Source organism: Suricata suricatta, chromosome 10 (assembly GCF_006229205.1).
Source record: "Suricata suricatta isolate VVHF042 chromosome 10, meerkat_22Aug2017_6uvM2_HiC, whole genome shotgun sequence".
In the NCBI taxonomy this organism is placed as follows: domain Eukaryota; kingdom Metazoa; phylum Chordata; class Mammalia; order Carnivora; family Herpestidae; genus Suricata; species Suricata suricatta.
The window spans coordinates 20174926-20193680 of NC_043709.1; the positions used below are offsets into that span (position 1 = coordinate 20174926).

Genomic DNA, 18755 nt, shown 5'->3' on the forward strand with positions numbered 1-18755 from the left:
TGTTCATATGCTGTTTCACCTGTCCCTGTGCTTGAGTCTCAACTAAACTGCCACAATGCATTCCACCGGCCGGTTCATGACTTGCTGAAATAACTAGGACACTCTCCTGACTTTCAGAATCACCATTGTCTGGAATTACCACAGCCAGGAGAAGCTGTGGAGAACAGATTAAAAATTAAGAAGTAAGATTAAAATATGGCGATTAGAGCCTTGCTTTTAAGTTCTGCCCAGAAACACCATTTATTTATTTAAAAATGCTTGGGAATAAGTAGTTCAACCTTCCTCATAAGGTTGTCATGAAAATTAAATGAGATCATGTACAGAAAGACCTTAGCATAAGGTCTGGGACTTAGTAACACATGAAATCTAAAGAAAAGCTCAGTTTGCCTGGTCCTTCAAATTGGTCCATATGGTTATTAACTCAAGTTTGAATCAGGCCAGAATCTATTCTACTCTAATTAATTGATATCTTTGTTGTCTCTCCTGGAGGGGACTCAAAGCTCCCTCCCATTTAAGATTATCTCCCTACAACCTAGTTCAGATCTTCCAGAATGCCACATAGCAGAATCATACCATTTATGGAACTTAGGGTTAGGAGACTAATTCAACATGCCAAGTGAGAGTTCAAAAGACCCTGACCCTAGGCACCTGGGTGGCTCAGTTGGGTAAGTGACCAACTTTTAACTTATGTTTAAGTTATGATCTCATGGTTCATGAGTTTGAGCCCTGAGTTGGGCTCTGTGCTGACAGCATGGAGCCTCTTGGGATTCTCTCTCTCCCTCTCTCTGCCCCTCCCTCTCTCTCTCTGCCTCTTCCCATCTTGTGCCTGTGCATGTGCACGCTGTCTCTCTCTCTCAAAAGAAATAAACATTAAAAAAAGATGGGCACCTGGGTGGCTCAGTGGGTTGAGCATCCAACTTCAGCTCAGGTCATTATGTCAGCACAGAGACCACCTCAAATTTTCCATCCGCCTCTCTCTGCCCCTTCCCCAGATTGTGCTCTCTCAAAAAGATATAAACAATTTGTAAAAAGAGAAAGAGAGAAAAAAAGACCCTGAACCGAGGTTAGAGCTGAGTGGCAGATGTAATTAGCATTCACTCAGTAATTTACATGCACCCCTTCATTCCACAGCCACCTCTGAAATTAGGTTGGGACTGTATGGCTAGTATAGGTCGATGGACTAGAACCAGAAATGACAGTGTCATTTCCAAGTGAGGCTCCTTTTGATGGTGATATTAGAGGTTACATGTTCCAAATGGTGATCTACAAGGTGGTGAGTGAAGAAAAAATAAATCCTAGATGCTTGAGTGACTGTCTGAAACAAGCTTCCAGTCCATCGATTAGTAACATGAGAGAAACAACATTTGCTGTTAAGCCACTGAGATTTGGGGCTATTACCACACTACCTCTAGGGAAATAAATCATTTCAAGAGATAAAGATAAAATTAAAAGAGACTTCAGCATCCATTAACGGTAGGCTATGTAATTCAGATGAACCTTCACACTAGAAAAGCTGAATAAAATTTATTTATTTTTAAAAATATCTGCTCAAGAGCATTGGAGAGTCATAATGGAAGTGAAAATTTACCTGGTTACCATCTGGCTGTCTGGACAAAGATAAAAGTCCAAAGAAGTAAGCTTGATATTTGAGTCCACTTTTCTCCTGGGAGCATTTGTTAATTATAACAAAGCCAGTGTTTGATAGCTGAGCAGTTTGGTGGCTGGGTATAGAGACAAAAGTTGGACGCTGGTAGAGCACAGTAGTTTGGGTGGGGACCGTGAAGTGCTATACTCTAGGAGCAAAGTTGAATTGACAGTACTGAGCTTTCATGCTGCCTACAGCCCAGCTTCAAATCATCTGGGCGGCCCAGAAGATCCCAGACTTTGCAACTGGAAATTCTTTGGGCTCTTGGAAGAAGCAAACAAAAATCCTTTCTGGAGAGGGAGAGAGAGGGGGAAAAAGGCATTATTTGAAACCTAAAATCATTTTTACAACTTTTCAAATACAATTTTGAATACATAGAAAACCAAGCACAGACCGAGATAAGATAATATGAATAAGAATGAGCAAAACCAACAGAAAATGAAGTACATGGTCTCCAGATATTGGCACTGATCAGACTTTAAAATAATTATCTTACTGCTTTTTAGAAAATTTCAGGATTGGAAATTTCAGCAGAGAACTGGAAATATTTTTTAAAAGAGCAGAATTTTAAAAGAATCAATAGAAGTCTAAAACTAAATATAATAACTAACGTTAACAATACAACAGATTGATTTTTTGCCAGATTAGACCTTGCTGAAGAGGTAAATAAAGAACTTAAAAATAAATGAGAAGAAGAAATCCATGATGACACAGGAAGAGGAAAAAGCCTGGAAAATATAGAAAATATAGAAGAGATACAAACGAGACTGTCCCATACACTGTCCAGCATCCATTTAACTGGACTCAGAAATTTCACAGAGGTGGAGCAAAAGCAATGTTGGAAGAGATAACAGCTAAAATATTCCCAAAACTGATGTAAAACATTGAGCCACAAACTGAAAACAAAATTAAATGGATTTGACAGGAAAGAGAGAGTTATTTTTTTACAAGTCCAAGGTGACTCCAAGATCTCTAGTTCCAGCAAAAGAGTGATGTGCTTAGCTAAGAAACACAGAACAAAGAACAGGTCTGTTGGGTTCAGGAGGAGACAGCATGGAAGAGAAACAGTAGGTTCCAATTTTTACCTGTTGAATGTAGCATCCACGCAGGGATAACAAATGTGTCATGATTTCTTGAATAAGGTTTTTTTTTTTTTTGGTCATATTTAGGAGTCCCCAAGGCTTGCATTCCTTAAAAAATGCCAGTCAAACCTTTCTTGTCTCAACAATCTGATTCTCTCAGGTGTTCCTTTCCCTTCTGTAGGAATCTATGGTTTGCCTCCAAGGACTGAGCTACAGACGGATATTTGCAACAAATATACAATGACTTGAAAACTGTGTCTGCCTGGTGTTCAAATGTAATACCTGTACAATGCAGCGATTGCAAAACCCATCACAACAAAATAATGTGTTTTCATTTTTAACACCATGATCCAGAGCTCCATAGGGTTTCTTTCTGAATATTAGAAGGGCAAGTTATAGGAATCTCAAATGCTTTGACTTACCAAAATGTGGAATTTCTGCATATAACATTGACTCTAAATGGAATAAACACAACTCTGTATTGCAATTTATAATATCACCTTAGGGATTACCATGAGTTTTTCAAATAGTTGTTTGACTTTATTCACAGAAGAAAAAATAAAACACTGGCTACCATAAATTTCTCATTTTTTTTACTTATAAAACAGCACAAGTTTCACAATAAATTGTATGGCTAATGGATGAAACTTATATAGCATGCTTTCTTTTCAACTGAAGTATTCCCAAAAAGGTTGCAAGATGAGAATGATGATCATAGCTAATGTTTATTGAGCACTTTCTACATGCCAGGAACTGTTTTAAGGGACTTACATGCATCACTCATGAAATAAATTTTAAAGTATTTGATACCATAAATTATATACAATGACATATTGGATATCATTTATTAGAGTCAGGCAATTCCTTTTTACTCTCAAAATTATTCTTTTTTAAAAATACACTACAACTCTGCTGGTACAATAAGGGATCAGAAATGTATACAAGAAAAATTACCAAAAAAACCACTTTATCATAATAAGCTACAAGTAAATCTATATTTTTTCTTTAATATTATATTTTTCTTCTGAAAGTAGAAATGAAATTTTCAAAACCAATAAACAGGAAAGTAATTTTATTTTCAAACAATCCTTTACATGCCAATTTTAAATTTTAAAATGTCATTAAATTTTAAAATTTATCCAGAGAGTATCCATGTTATTGCCGTATGAGATTAAAGATGAATTTTTCAACACTGTCGGTCTAGTTGTCACAAGTGTTTTCTTTCATGCTTATGTTTCATTTCCCTATATGATTACTGCCATAAGATTGTGGTTTTCCTCAATAACATCCCAAATACAGCCATTAGGAATACTTCAATCACAGTTGTGCATAGTTTGATCAAACTTCCAAGTATGATGAGCAGAAATGGCTAAAGACATACATTTTTTAAAACAGAAGACTCTTTCAAGAGAATTTTACCTAATACAATACGGGAACCAACTTCTTAAATTACTAAAAGTCTTAAAGATGTATGAGTAATTTGGGACAGTATTTATTTAACTACATTCTTGATATTATTAAGGGTTGAATTCAGCCAAGCCCTTCTTAGCCATCCTGGACACCAGATTCCTAGAAATTTAGCCATCTTATTTAGCTTTTTTCTTTTTTATTGTTCCTTATTGTTCCTTCTCTGTTTTTCTTTTCTTTTCTTTCTGTGTTCTTTTCTTTTCTTTTTTGTCTTCTAACCTCTCTCTGAACCCAGGATCTTTGCATCCAGTCCCTCATACAATAACAATGCTTTCTGCCACATCCACCCAAATGTTTCCCATTCCCCGTGCATACCAAAATAGGGAATTATCCACAAGATAACCCTCTCCATTTTCAGTTTTCGTTATTTAAAAAACGTGCCTCTCTACATTGAGGTGAAAACTTCTTCCCCAAAACTGCCACCTATTTTGGACCCAATGAATCTCAGCCCTGGCCCTCTGACAAATCAATGTCCTGTTGCTTTAGCTTCCTTGGTTGTAAAATGAAGATAAGAAACGTATGTCATAGCAGTGTGTAAATTAAATGAGAATGCTTATAAAGCACCTGGCATGATGCAGGGTCCCCATGAGCAGTAGCCTTCACTAGGAATAGGAAACCCTCTTCTGCATGGCTGCCCTCAGAAATGCGGTGTCAGCTCTTGTTCTCTCTCCTTCAGGCAAAATATGCTAAATTCCTTTGATTTTTCTTTGCACAGCATGGTATTGTCTCCTTTATTCTTCTAGTCATTCCTTTCTGAGCAAGTTCAGTCCCTTTGAGAACTCTCCTTTGAGAAGAGTCAACAACCAATCCAAAAATATTATATTTTTATACCCATTTTGTCAACTGACAGCAAGCTCCATACCCACAAGTGTCATTGCAAGATATTTTTCTTTTCTCTCCTCTATTGCTGATTAGGTTTCTTTTCCTCCCTCTCCTACCTTCAGAATCCCCATATTTGGCTCTCTAGTAAGCCAGGCTATGGGAAAGCAATAGGTATGGATACTTTCTGGTTCTAAGGTGAGGAGAAGATGGAAATGCCCTTCAGACACTAGGCTGTGTCTGAGAAGTTTCCTTCTTCATTCTGGTAGGATGTCAGCTCTTCCTCATCGAGGGTCATTCCTCTCTGTTCTCTCCATTTCTTCTTCTGAATTTCGCAATTCTGGGTGGTGGCACCATAAGACATCTTTTTGGGACTTGCAAAATTCTCGTGGTTGAGTTCTGTCTCCTCAGCTAATTCATCTTGGTCAATGATTCCACACTTCTCCTCAGAGAGATTCTCCGGGTCAGCCCATTCCTGTTTCTCTCCAGAAGCAAAGACCCCATAGAAGATCACACCACTGTAGTGCACCAGGGCGGCTATGAGGAACACATTCTGCCATTCCTCACGAGTCTGAACAAGGAAATATAGTACCGATTAACCTGTTTCAACCAGAACCAGAATTTAAAAAAATTTATTTTGACAGAGAATGAGATCAGGGGAGAGGCAGAGAGAGAGAGAGAGACAGAGAGAGAATCCCAAGCAGGTTGTCACGCTGTCAGCACACAACCCAGTGCGGGGCTTCATCTCACAACTGTGAAATCATGATCTGAACTGAAATCAAGAGTCAGGCACTTAACCAATTGAGCCACCCAGGCACCCCTTAACCAAAGATAGAGATGAACAATAGATCCCAGAGGCTTTCACTAGGACAAAAGCTCCTGCCCACTCCAAAGGTAATGCTGTTCATCTAAGGAACACATAAATCAGAAGCATGCCCAGGAGCCAAACAGAATTTGAGTGTTTAGAAAATGAATGTTAAGGGAATGCCTAGCTGGCTCAGTTGGCCAAGCAAGTGACTTTTGATCTTGGGGTTGTGAGTTTGAGCCCCATGTGTGATGTAGAGTTACTTCAAAAAAAAAAGTTTTTTAATGAGAGTTAACACTACAATAAATATTTTTTTTAAAAAGACGAAAGTGAATGTGCATTTTTTTAATTTATAAAAATACTTTTTAAAATAAACAATATGTAAAAATACATGCAACACCATTTCACAGGTCTTTTAAACATACAGTGGGGTTTCTCTTCACATGGTAGCTTAAATTAAACTTGTTTTAGAAACCCACCATTTTATTTTTATTTATAATAGTTTATTGTCAAATTGGTTTCCATATAACACCCAGTGCTTCTCCCCACAAGTGCCCCCCTCCATGACCATCACCCCTTCCCTCTTCCCCCTCCCCCTTCAGTCCTCAGTTCATTTTCAAACCCACCATTTTAAATATCAGAGCTCTCCTTCTTATTTGCTGTTGGATATATAACAATACTTGAATTATGAAAATGCTGACTCTTAGCTGTCAATAACTTATTTATAATCATGTTTTCTGTGTAAATACAGTAAATCAAAAAATAACGGGAATATGTGTTTTAAATCGGGTGAAGTCGCCCAGTTGGTTAAGCATCTGACTCTTGATTTTGGCTCAGGTCATGATCTCACAGTTTGTGAGTCCAAACCCCACATCAGGCTTCGTGTGAGCCTGCTTGGGATTCTCCTCTCCCTCTCTTTCTGCCCCTCTCCCATGTGCTCTCTCGCTCTCTCTCTCTCTCTCTCTCTCTCTCAAAATAAACAAAATAAACTTCAAAAAATACATAAAGTTAGGTGAAGTTAATATCTGAGACTTTAGTCATGTTACCCACCCCATAATCTCATGAACAAAGAGAGAAAACCTAGATCTTCCACCTCTAAAATCCCCAAATCCCATGTTCCTTTTCTATCAAAAAATAAGAAAAGTTAACCTACACTTTCTCCTCCAAGAAGCTGGAATAATTTCTGAAATCATATTAGTAATAGACAATCCAACTAAGAAAATAGTTGGATAAAAACTCAATAGAATAAAAAAAATTCCTATTTGTGGAAAGTAGCATCCTAAAACCTTTTCAATGACAGAGATTAAGAAACCGTGTAGCCTGTGGTTGAAATCTGGATAGATCTAGGTTCCTTCTCTACAACCCACTCTCATCTGAATACACAAAGGCTCAATAATGACCGAGTGCCACACCCTTGTAGTTCTTAGGTAAGGCCATTAATGTTTTGTTCATTTTCTTTATAATAAGGAAGTCTAACAGCGCTAATATCCTTACAGTGGAACATGCTAAGTAATAGATGGAAACAGGCTATAAAGTTTAATTGCTTAGAATTATAAACCAATCTTGGGTAAATTATTTATCCTAAGTTTCTTCTCTGTGTCTCTAAATAGTCCTTACGATGTTCACTTCCCTCCCCGACCCCACCTCCACACTCCCCTTGTACTTCTCAGTTGAAGAAATGTGGAAACAAAGATCAATCAGCCCTGTTGCTGTCAATAAACAATAATTTTTTTAATAAAGAAGAAGGAAGAAAAATAGAAGTTCAAATGACTCAGCCAAGGTCAAGGACACACACATTTACAGTCTGGGGCAGGGCTTTGAGATCTCAAATTTGTGTAGTACTTCAGTCCTCTGATACCGCAACCCACAGCCCCAAAAGAGAACATTACCTTGTGCTTGGTCATTGCACCAACAATGAGGGGACAGACCATTCCAGAGAGGGTTCCCACTCCATTTGAGATGCCCATGAGAATGCTGGCATAGCGCGGGGCAATGTCCAGGTGGTTGACATTAAAACCTACAGGCAAGCCCAAACCTCAAAATCAGAGTCAAGAACATTTTGGGAACTACACAGCTTTTCCCAACTCTCATCAATCTATTTGGTTTCCTCCGCGATCTGACCAATGGATACCTCTACCAAGAGGGCTGGGTTGAGGATTGTCGGGCTGTGTCTGCAATGAGCAGAAAGATGTGCTGTGATTGATTAGCAATGGCTCCCACGGGTTCTCCATGAGGAGAATTAGGACACCTGTGCTTGTAAGTTTGGAATTCCAAAATAATGGTGTTTTGGGCAATAATTAAAAATTGAAAGGATCACACTTACTCAGAGGAAACAACCACACTGATTGTTTACAGTTTGATTAGAACCAGACGGGGTCTTATAATACTCCACGAACCAGGTCTCAACTCACTCCCAAAAGGCCACCCACGGTAAGCCTATCTTAGCGGCTGCATGGCACAGTGGAAAGGGTACTTTTTTGATAACAAACATTTGCACAAACATTGGCGGAATCCACTGTAACTTACAAGAGATTTTTACATAATACTCTATCTGGAGTCTGTAAATCTGGATTCAAATATTACTTCTACCACATACATAATTTTTAGGCCTTTGTTTCCTTCTAATACGGAGGTAAAATGACTACTGCATAATGATGCTGTGAGAGGAGCCTCAGGAAGTAGGTATGCAAGAGCTCTTGGCAAGCAGCTAAGCTCTGCTAACCAGGGACTCCACTGCACCCAGGACTCTGCCTACTGCTGCCACTGGGCTAATTGTCTCGCTCTTTTGAGGTCTTCTATCAAAAGATAATGCTGCTAGGAGTAGTAAAAAAAATGAGTTTCCAACACTTCACTATTTACCTCTTTATCAAGAGAGAAGAATGAGTGTAATGAAGGCGGAGGAGTGAAGACAGGGGAAGGGGCTAGGTTCTGAGAGAGGCGGCCACCGTCCCTGGGAACCAACTCTACCAGGAGTGCCCAGGCGTGCATTCTTGAGTTGAATAGACCTGCCTCTGGCAGCTTAATTGACATGCAAACCAAGACAAAGCATTTAAACCTTCTGAACCTCTGCTTCTTCATCAATAAGTGGGGACAGTCATTCTTATAAAACTGTTGTAAGAATTCAGTTAAATAATGTATGTTAAGTACATGGTATATAGAGGTAAAAACCAACAGATATGTTCTTTACGGGTGGTTTTCCATATGTCTCCTCTACCATCATCTCCCCTGAACTGGCAAAGTGTCTGGTACATCGTATGCACTTGATAAATAATTGGTTAGTTACCCATTTGAGCCACTGAAATTACAGCAAGGGATTGTAGGTTTTATTTATTCATGTTTTTGTTTTCCTTTGCCTTGCTTTTTAATTCTCTGTTGTGTGCAAAGAACCTGAAAATAGGATTAAAAAAAAAAATTTTTTTTTCTCTGACCTGGCACATTGGTTGTTTTTCCCCTACCTTCATTCAGGGAGAATTTTGAGAAAACCTTTTTTTAATAAATATACCTTCTCTTTCAGATCCAAGTGGCAGACCATCAGAATATAAAACAGCTGCAAGATTAATTAATCTTACTATTGATTTGAAAGTGATAAACACTTTATTAGAAAAGAACCCAGAGATAAAAAGCAATTAATATGATCGTCGAGTATTATATTCTAGGCATCTGCGTTCAGCTAAAGATAATGTGAGAAAAGCCATTTAGATTTCTAGCTGCACAATCCTGGTATTTAAGAGAAAAAAATCTTTGAAAAACTGAGATACTGATAGATTATTTTTTAGCAGATTAAAAAAAATGCACATGAGTTGGGAGAGTCTGTCTTCTCTACATAGGACATTTCTCAAAGTAAATACCACCCTGCCTAATCTCACCTGCCTCACCTCTCTTGTTGATAATCAATTCCCTAATGGTATCATTCTTCCCTGGCATCCCAAGCCCATTATAAAGTTGGCAGATAGCAGATCCTAAGGAATCACCACCCCCAGGGCCATAGTCCCTCCCACAGTGTCACTGATGGGTCAGATAAACCTTTTTTCCAACCCAAGCCACTCAATTTCTGTGAGCAAATTAAGTCTCCTTTCTAAGCCGCCAGTGTCCTCACTCTGGTAAAATGGATATAGCAACATCCTTCTCATAGGCTTGTCATGAGGATTAAAGGAGATATGTCAAAAGGTTGCTAGCGTTGAGTAAGTGCTAAAAAAAAATGGCAGTACTGTTTTTTGGTATATTGGGTTTCTCTCCTCCTGATCACGGCATAATTGGCAATCCAGGAACAATGTGAAATATTTCATTACTGCTGAGGACAGGATATGAATCCCTTTCATATCACAGAGCTATCAGGGGAAGTTGTTCCACGACAGCTACTGAAAATAAGTCATGATTGCTCTATCTTTGCTGCTCAAAGTATAGACCAAAGGTCAGTGGCATCAGCATCACTAGGGAGCTTGTTAGAAATGCAGAATTTCAGGCCCCACCCTGAACCTGCTGAATCAGAATCTGCATTCTGTAAGATCCTAGGGTGATTTGGATAGGCATCAAAGTTTGAGAAGCTCTTGGCTAAAGTGTATAACAACTAAACAACACAATTTACAATACTGAATACTTATTCATTTTGTTGTGCATCTGGCACTGGACTAAGGGGTTCAAATGCTTTATTTCCACTAGAATGTAAACTTTAGGAGGGCACCATCTGGTTTTTTTTCACTGCAATATCCCTAGTGCTGAAAACAACAACTGGATCATAGGAAGTATGAGTGAATGCACGAATTATCTGAAGTTCATTGGGATCCCCCAACAACCCTGTGAGGTTGTCATTATACCTCTCTAATTTCTGAGTGAGGAAACCGGGGCTTGAGAATTTAAATAAATTAGCCAGTTTTTTCTTTTATAAGTAGCAAGTAGTAAAGAGAGACCTCAAAGATAGGTCTATTCATTTCCAAACCCAAGTTCTTGGTTGCAAGCTACTCTTATTTAAAATAGAGTTGGGGGGGGCAGCTGGGTGGCTCAGTCAGTTGAGCATCTGACTTTGGCTCAGGTCATAATCTCACTGCTTATGAGTTAGATCGCTGAGTCAGGCTCTGTGCTGACAGCTCTGAGTTTTTTCCCCCAAATTTCACTGTTTAACAGCTCTATTTATTTGGAAAAGATCAAGGCTTTGTTTTAGGTTGGTTTAGAAAACTACCAGAGGTTCCACATTTTTCCATCTTGGGACATTCATCTTCTGATCTTTCAGGCAGCCTGGAATGATAGCGCACTAGCAAGGAGCCGGCCAGAACTGCACTTTACTTCTTCCTCTGCCACCAGTTGTATGCCAGAGAAAAATATCTACTTTTTCTGAGTTTTAGGTACCTCATCAGTTTAAATAGCGGTATTACCTACTTGCTTCACACTGTTGTGAGATACACATCATATATGTAAACTGCTCTGTAAGTGATCATTGTCAGTGTTACAGTATGTTTTAAAGGTAAAAAAAAAAACTAAATTTTATTTTTTCGCCCAGTTTTGCATAGGTAGCTTCTGAAGCCCATAAGACACGATACAATAGCACCCTGGCCTGCCACATGGTAACAGTAAGTAGACTGGTCTCTGCTCCTGAGAAATGAGGAGACTGATGCCACCTAGGGTAGTGTTCGAATTGCACAGAGGGCTTTGAGCAATCCCAGGCACAGAGTTGTGCTGGGTCAAAGTTAGCTTTCACCGTCATTATTATTCTTACCATGTACTCTCATCTGTTGAGAAAGTCACTTCCCCTCTGCATTTCCTTCTTTGGAAAATGAAAGCTACACAGAAGACAAAAGCTTCCAAAGAGGCTTTCCACTCTAAAAATCTGATTTTATGACACTACGTCAAATGACTACATCATCTGACTTTTGAGCTAATATTAGCCATCTCTAGTTAGAGGTGAAGACAGAAAAATCAAGAGCCTCTGTGAGGAAGAGTGACCTGGTCCTGAAGTGTCAAGTGACACTTAACCCAGAACACATGCTTGTGCCTCTGCCCACAGCTTAGGGGGGTTGCCTGCACTCTGTGTCTTCTTCCAAGCAGGGAGGCAGGGGCAATTCCAGCTTGCCTAGGCTCCTAAGCCTAGTCCTCAGTGATCTTACAAAGTCATTCTCACATGATGAAATTCTCGAGCCAGTAGCCTGCCCCTTGGGAATTACCTGGCTACTAAAGGAAAGTAATACAACATTCTTCTCCTTCCTTCCTCCCAAGGCTTGCTGAATCTGTAGAAAAGATTTGGAAAACCAAAGGATGCCTCACCTGAAATAGCAAAGCCACTAAATCCTACAGCAAGCACCAGAAAGGAGATGGCCACCCCTTTGGTATGGGAAAAGCCAACCACCAGGAGTAGGGTTGCTTCCATGCCAAAACCTGCAAATGCAAACAGCAGGAAAAAAAATATTGTTTTCATGTCAGTCGGCTTAGTTCATGAATTTATCAAATAAGAATCTATTCATTTTTCCATGGGCCTAGTTTTTTAGGATGTACATTCTGACACATTGCTTAAAATATTACTTGGGTGCTTCATGACTACATGACTATGCTAATATTACCCAGGTGTTCTGTGAGCCTTCCAACATGCACTCTGGTGCACAATGGATACTGAGCAGTATCAGCAGGTTCCAATGATGCGCCTGGGATAGGGGATGTTTATTATCAGTTGCTTCATGGGTAATGTGTAATGATCCTCTCTTTGGTTATATAAGTTATGGCCTCTCACAAGAAAATACAATGACAACACTAACATATATCACCAGAAATGACCAGAACACTGTAGAGAATATCAGAAACAAAAAGCAGAACCTCATCTCTTGTAAAGCAGAAGGCAAAATTTTTCCCTTTCAGAAGTTCACCAAACTCTCAGGCCTCTTTATAAAAGCCATGAGACATTTGCATAGAAATACAGCAGGAAAAAAGTACTTTCTGTTCCTTTCATTCTAAATAACTGAATCCAGTACTGAGCACTGGGCCACGCAGCTAATTCTGCGTGGTCGTCTCCTATCCTGAGCAACACTGAGGTCGGGTTACGACACAGTACAATAAAAAAGGGTGAAGAAATTATGAAAATGCCCCTTTTCACAAAACACATACCACACACATACACGTACATACATGCACACACACTTGAGTTCAGGCAACAGCAGACCGAAAGATAATGTAAGTGCCATTTCCAGGCATATTAAATGCCCTGGGAGGAGAAGACAATGATGCTTCATTCTGAAGACTGTCTGCTGATTCCAGACATCTCCACCCAACTGTCCTGTAGTCACCTCAAAAACCATAATAGATAGAATTAATCTATCGACCTATGTTTATAACCCAGACTTTAGGTTCAGACAAGCCTGGGTTCAGGTTCTACCACAAAATCACTAATTATGTGTCCATGAACAAGTCACTCCACCCCTTAGATGCCTCATTCTCAAAAATGGGGCTAATGATACAAACTTGTAGGATGCTGGAAGATTAAATAAAATTGGGTATATAAGGCCTCAAGGGCAGTCCCTGTCACATGAACACAGCTCAAAAGTCAACCAAAAGCGGGATGCCTGGCTGGCTTAGTCATTGGAGCATGTGACTCTTGATCTTGGGGTTTTGAGTCATACCCCACACTTGGCATAGAGATTACTTAAAAAAATCTTTTAAAAAAAGTCAACCAAAAGTCACGTGTACAAATCGCAGAATCATCTTAGACACTTCTCACTCTTCCTCAGCTTTCACATACGAATCTGTGGGTGTCAACCATGACCTCTGTTTATCCTCTGCCACTGTCTCGTTCCTGGGTCCCACTACTTCTCATCTAAGCAAATCCAATAGATCCTTTATCCCATCTCTTCTTCCTCTGACCCATTCTCCACATCACTATCTCTCTAAACCACACATTTACTCCATTGCCCTTTTGCTTAAAACTTTTGTCAAGGGTCCCACATTATCAGTACAGCCCATATAATAAGCCTCCCATGCTGGTCCAGTTTCATCTGCCAGGACTCACCGCCCTGCCCCTGGCCCACATAAAGCCCTCTGCTGTAGTCACATAGATCTATGAGCATTTCCTACTCATAACACTGCTTCATCCATGTGACGTATTTTTACAGGCTCTTTCTTTGCCTCCAATACTCTTCTCCAGCCACTTACTTCTCTTTTTCTGGAGCAACCTTACTATCCTTTCAAATATTACTTCTAGGAAGTGTCTCTGACAACCCTGCCCTTCCCTGCACTGGTGAAGCTGATAGCTCTTTTTTCTTACTCATATTACAGAACCTTTCAACATTGCTTTGTAATTTTTCATTTGCGTTTCTGCCTCGGCCACAAACTGTGATGTTATCCAGAAAGATACCAAGCATATAGCACAGAGCCTGGCTGGCATGTAGCAGGCACTCAATAAATGGCTAATGAATTAATGTAAAGGGAAGAAAATGGGACCTGGAATCAAGACAGTTAGATTGAAATACAAGCTAAAGCACCTTTTGTAGAACTTGGTGAATTGCTTATCTTCTGAGCTCATTTCTCAAAACTATCAGAGAAATAAAGCAAGCATCAGTAATGGTTTTAGATGGCCATTCAAAGAGAATCAGATGAAATGGGAGATGGTGGTGCTTTTCAACTGGGGGCTTTATACCACCACTGCTTGTTAATTTTGTTTCAAGATTTAAAAATATACATAGGGAAAAATTGCTAGTATTTTATATACTAATTAAAAGTGTTTTTGAAGTGGCCCATTTTAAGTAACAAGACACCTGGCTGAAACTTCTTTTCTTTTTAGTTTTACTTAGTCATTTTGAGAGAGAGAGAGAGAGAGAAAGAGAGAGAGAGAGAATATGCATGAGCCCTTAGGGGAGAGGTGGGGGGGGGGGGGGGGGGGGCGCCGGGGAAGACGGAATTCCAAGCAGGCTCCACACTGGCAGTGCTGAGCCCAACACAGGACTTGATCTCAAACCATGAGATCATGACCTGAGCAGAAATCAAGAGTTTGACGCTTTATCGACTGAGCCACCCAGGAGCCCCTGGTTGAAACTTTTTTTTACCTTAGTACTCTAGACAAAGGTTGTACTGAAAAATTAATTCCTCCAAAGAATTAGAATGGAGACATTTTGTGAAGAATAAAACTTACAAGTGAAACGGGTTCATCTGTAAGGGGGGGAAATGATCTTTGCCAAATAGTTAGTAGATTTCCAAAGGGGGTGGGGGAAACATTTAAGAGCTTAAATAGTTTCTATCTATAGTAAAAAAATGCTAGAGATAGGACTGACTGTATGTTTCAGGAGGTTAAGTATAAGATTTGAACTTTAGAATGATCAAAAGACCTTGAAAGTGAACCTATTCAGAACTGACCAGAAAAACTTAACTAGGATTTAAAGGTCTGAGAAAAATAGTCACTTCATATTAAAACAATCTAACAGGCAACTGATGGAGCCAACTAGAATTTTTTACCTCAGTCACACTTTACAAGTACGATAGAGGGAAGTACAGGATTTGACATCTGTTTTTGAGGATCTTGGAAATGTGCCCTGATTGAGAATGAACTAGAACAGATCTTCAGGTCTTAGGTGATCTGTTTGCTTTAAATGATTCTAGCAGCAAACATCGCTTGCCTATGGAAAGAAAAGAAAGTGACAGACTCTAGGAAATGTGTTAGCCTCCTCAGATAAGAAATGTCCTCTATATGTCTTCTTAGAGAACATGAAACCAACTAAAATTATCTATAAGATCATGCAAGTGCTTCATTATGTCACAAATCAATCTGGTTTGTTCAGTCATGGCACAAAACTCTCTCCTCACGTATTTATTTCTAGTCTAGCATCTTTGTATAGAAGCAAAATAGGACAACCATTTTTTAAAACATTTTATGTAGAACTCACTGGTCCTGCTATTTCAAAATAAAAAATGATAGCAAGATATGTGAAGAGGTTTTGGAGTTTTGGGTTTTTTTTAAGATGGGAGGGTGGCTAAGGAGGTTCTATGTTTGCATTCTAGTCTTGTGGGGGGAAAGATATTTGTTTTCAATAGTCACTTTAACACTTTAAGATCTTTGAGAATTCTCACCACCAACCCCTACCCCCAATGCCAACACTATTGATTGTGGAGGAACAATGGCTAAAGTGATTGGGGCAAAATTAAACACAAACAAGACATTCCTATAAAAATGTTCAGTCTCCAAGGCATCTGGCTCAGAAAAGGTTGTACAAATGAAGTTGAAATCCAGAATTTTCTTTCAAGTTTCAGGTTAGGAGGTTGCATATTTTTGGCCATAGGAAATACATTTTAATAGCAAATATTTATTGAATGCCTCCTTAGAAAAGCTTCTGTTTTGTTAGTAACTTAAACACAGGAGACGAAAAACGCATTCACATCTACCGAAAACCTTCTATAGGTTGAACCCATTCTAGGTGCAGTTGTCTCACTAAACATTTGTAACAATAATTGAAAGTAAATACTATTATTCAGATTTTAAAGAAGAAAGTTGGGCTCAGAGAATTTAAAAATCCATTCTCTCCACCTCCATTGACACCACTTTACCTAAGAATAACCAAAATAGCCTCCTAGCTGGTCTCCCTTCTTTTACTCTTGTGTTCTATGTTCTATCAGATGTGAAAATATAAATCAAATCATGTCACTTTTCCTGCTTTAAACTCTCTGCTTGCTTCCCATCGCATCTCTAATAAAACCCGAGCTTTGCACATTTCTACAAAGCCTCCCGAGATCTGGACCTCATCAAGCATTCTGGTCCCATCTCCAGTCACTCTCCACCTCACTCGTTAAGCTCCAGCCATTCTGACTTTCCTCCCCTCTGCTCTCTAACATGCCACATTAATACCTGCCTCAGGGCCATTGCACATGCTATTACTTTTGCTGAAAAGTGCTAAAATACTTTCTTGCAAGAGGTATAATAAGGTAGTTCATGATGAGGTACCAACCAAGTGTATGCAGAGGAAGGAGCAGTCACTGGAGGCTGACATAGACCTCACAAGAAGAAGGACAAACTCATGTGAGAGCATGTGTGGAGAAGACTAGGGTGAAAAGTGAAGATGAACAGAACTGACGGTCAAGAGCAAGGGAGTAGGGGCACCTGGGTGGCTCAGTCAGTTAAGCGCCCAGCTTTGGCTTGGGTCATGATCTCACATTTCATGGGTTTGAGCCCCGCATCAGGCTCTGTGCTGACAGCTCAGAGCCTGGAGCCTGCTTCTGATTCTGTATCTCCCTCTCTCTCTGACCCTCCCCTGATAACACACTCTGTCTCTGTCTCTCAAAAATAAATAAAAAACATTTTTTAAAAGTAAAAAAAAAAAAGAGCAAGGGAGTAAGCAAGAGATGGAAAGAGATATCTAGAGCCTGCTGTGGAGGGCTATTCAGCTAAGCACAATATGATAATCAGAGGAGTGGCTCCTGTATGCGTTTCTGATTGCTGTTGTAACAAATTATTACAAATTTACTAGTTTTAACCACCCAAATGTATTACTGTATAGTCCTAGAGGTCAGAAATCTAAAATGGTTCCTAGAGAGCTAAAATCAAGATGTTAGCAGAACCGTGTTCCTTCTGGAGGCTTTAAGGAAAACTCTAGTCTTGCTTTTCCCAGCCTCTAGAGCCCGCCCGCACTCCTTGGATTGCAGCTGTATCACTCTGGTGCTTGCCTCTACCATCATATCTCCTTCTCCAACTCTGTCCCTCCTGCCTCCTCTTACAAGGAACCCTGGGATTACATTGGGTCCACCCAGATAATCCAAGATCATCTCCCCATCTCAAGGTCCTTAACTTAATCACATCTTCAAAGTTCCTTTTGTCATAAAGGGAAACACAAGCACAAATTCTGGTAATTTGAACATGGACATCTTTGGGGGCCATATACTGTCTACCTCAGCTACTTTGAATGCAGTGCCTTAGAGCTTCACCTATCACCTGCCAGAGAGCAGCAGATCCATACCTGCCAACCTTCGGCCTCCCATAGAGAAGTTCACATCAATGGCAGGGCCAAACATCTCTGCCTGGGACCAGCAGTCAAACTGCTGGGAGACCTGATGCCAACAGATTATTCCCAAGCTCACTGGCCAGACTCTTTACACGAAATACTGTTGGATCAGATTATGTCTGCTCTTATGTAGTCTCCATATAATCTTCACTTTTAAGTGGTCCTGACCCATCTAATCTAGAGTGATAGTCCACCCCTTCCCTCCTTTCCAACTTAATATTGCAGTTGTGACCTTTCACCCATAGATGGCACTGTTCTCCACCTCCTGCTTGCCCACCCTGACCTTCGTCCCCAGGCGTAGCTACTGTGACTGGGACAATGAGCTCAGACAGAGATCTTGAGCAGGATCTGCCATGTGAGCAAGTCACCTTGTTTTACCCCAGTTTCTTCACTGTAAACCACAGTAGGACATAGCTTAGTGTCTGACACAGAAAGCATACAATAAATGCTAATTTAAACCCAGAAACAAACAAAAAAAAAGATTTTAAAAAAAGTAGAAGGTTTAAAAAAGGTGAGAGGTCATAAACATTGTAGGGGTTCATGATTACTTTTACCTCCCTCTTTTGGAAAATCAGCCAGCTTCTAATTTGTCTTTGCAAAATCAAAACATAAAGCAGAAGCTAAATAAAAGCAGAAAAGAGAAGTGTGTGAATGGATGTGTGTGTGTGTGTGTGTGTGTGTGTGTGTGTGTGTACACCATGCATACGTTAAGAAAGACTATTCAGAGGAAATATTTTTCTTGTGTTTCTTACTAAAACCTGTATATACAGAAAGGGATTAGGGAATAAGCTACATAAGCAAAGGATTATGTCCATGGGAGAATGTATGGGAAGGGTAAACAATAAAGCTACGTCACAGGAAATCAGTTTGCTTTGGCTTAAGAGTAAATGAAAGAAGCATTTCTGCAGTTGGAGGTGAGAATTGATTTACTAACTAAGTTGTCCTATCTCAGGCTGCACGAGCTGGGATGTGATGGAGGC

The 18755-nt window shown here is 39.8% G+C and overlaps 1 protein-coding gene across 2 annotated transcripts in view; it reads right to left on the reverse strand.

The window, feature by feature from the left end:
* Nucleotides 1–3829: 3829 nt before the first annotated feature.
* The window catches only part of SLC17A8 (solute carrier family 17 member 8), a 45555-nt gene continuing 30629 nt past the window's right edge, over nt 3830–18755 (reverse strand). For both annotated transcript variants that reach the window (XM_029954650.1, XM_029954649.1), the window contains 3 exons: nt 12074–12184; nt 7708–7835; nt 3830–5584 (listed from right to left, as the gene is read on the reverse strand). In XM_029954650.1, the coding sequence (XP_029810510.1) occupies nt 5243–5584; nt 7708–7835; nt 12074–12184 (581 nt within the window). In that variant the 3' untranslated portion in view covers nt 3830–5242. The remainder of the gene's footprint in view (nt 5585–7707; nt 7836–12073; nt 12185–18755) is intronic.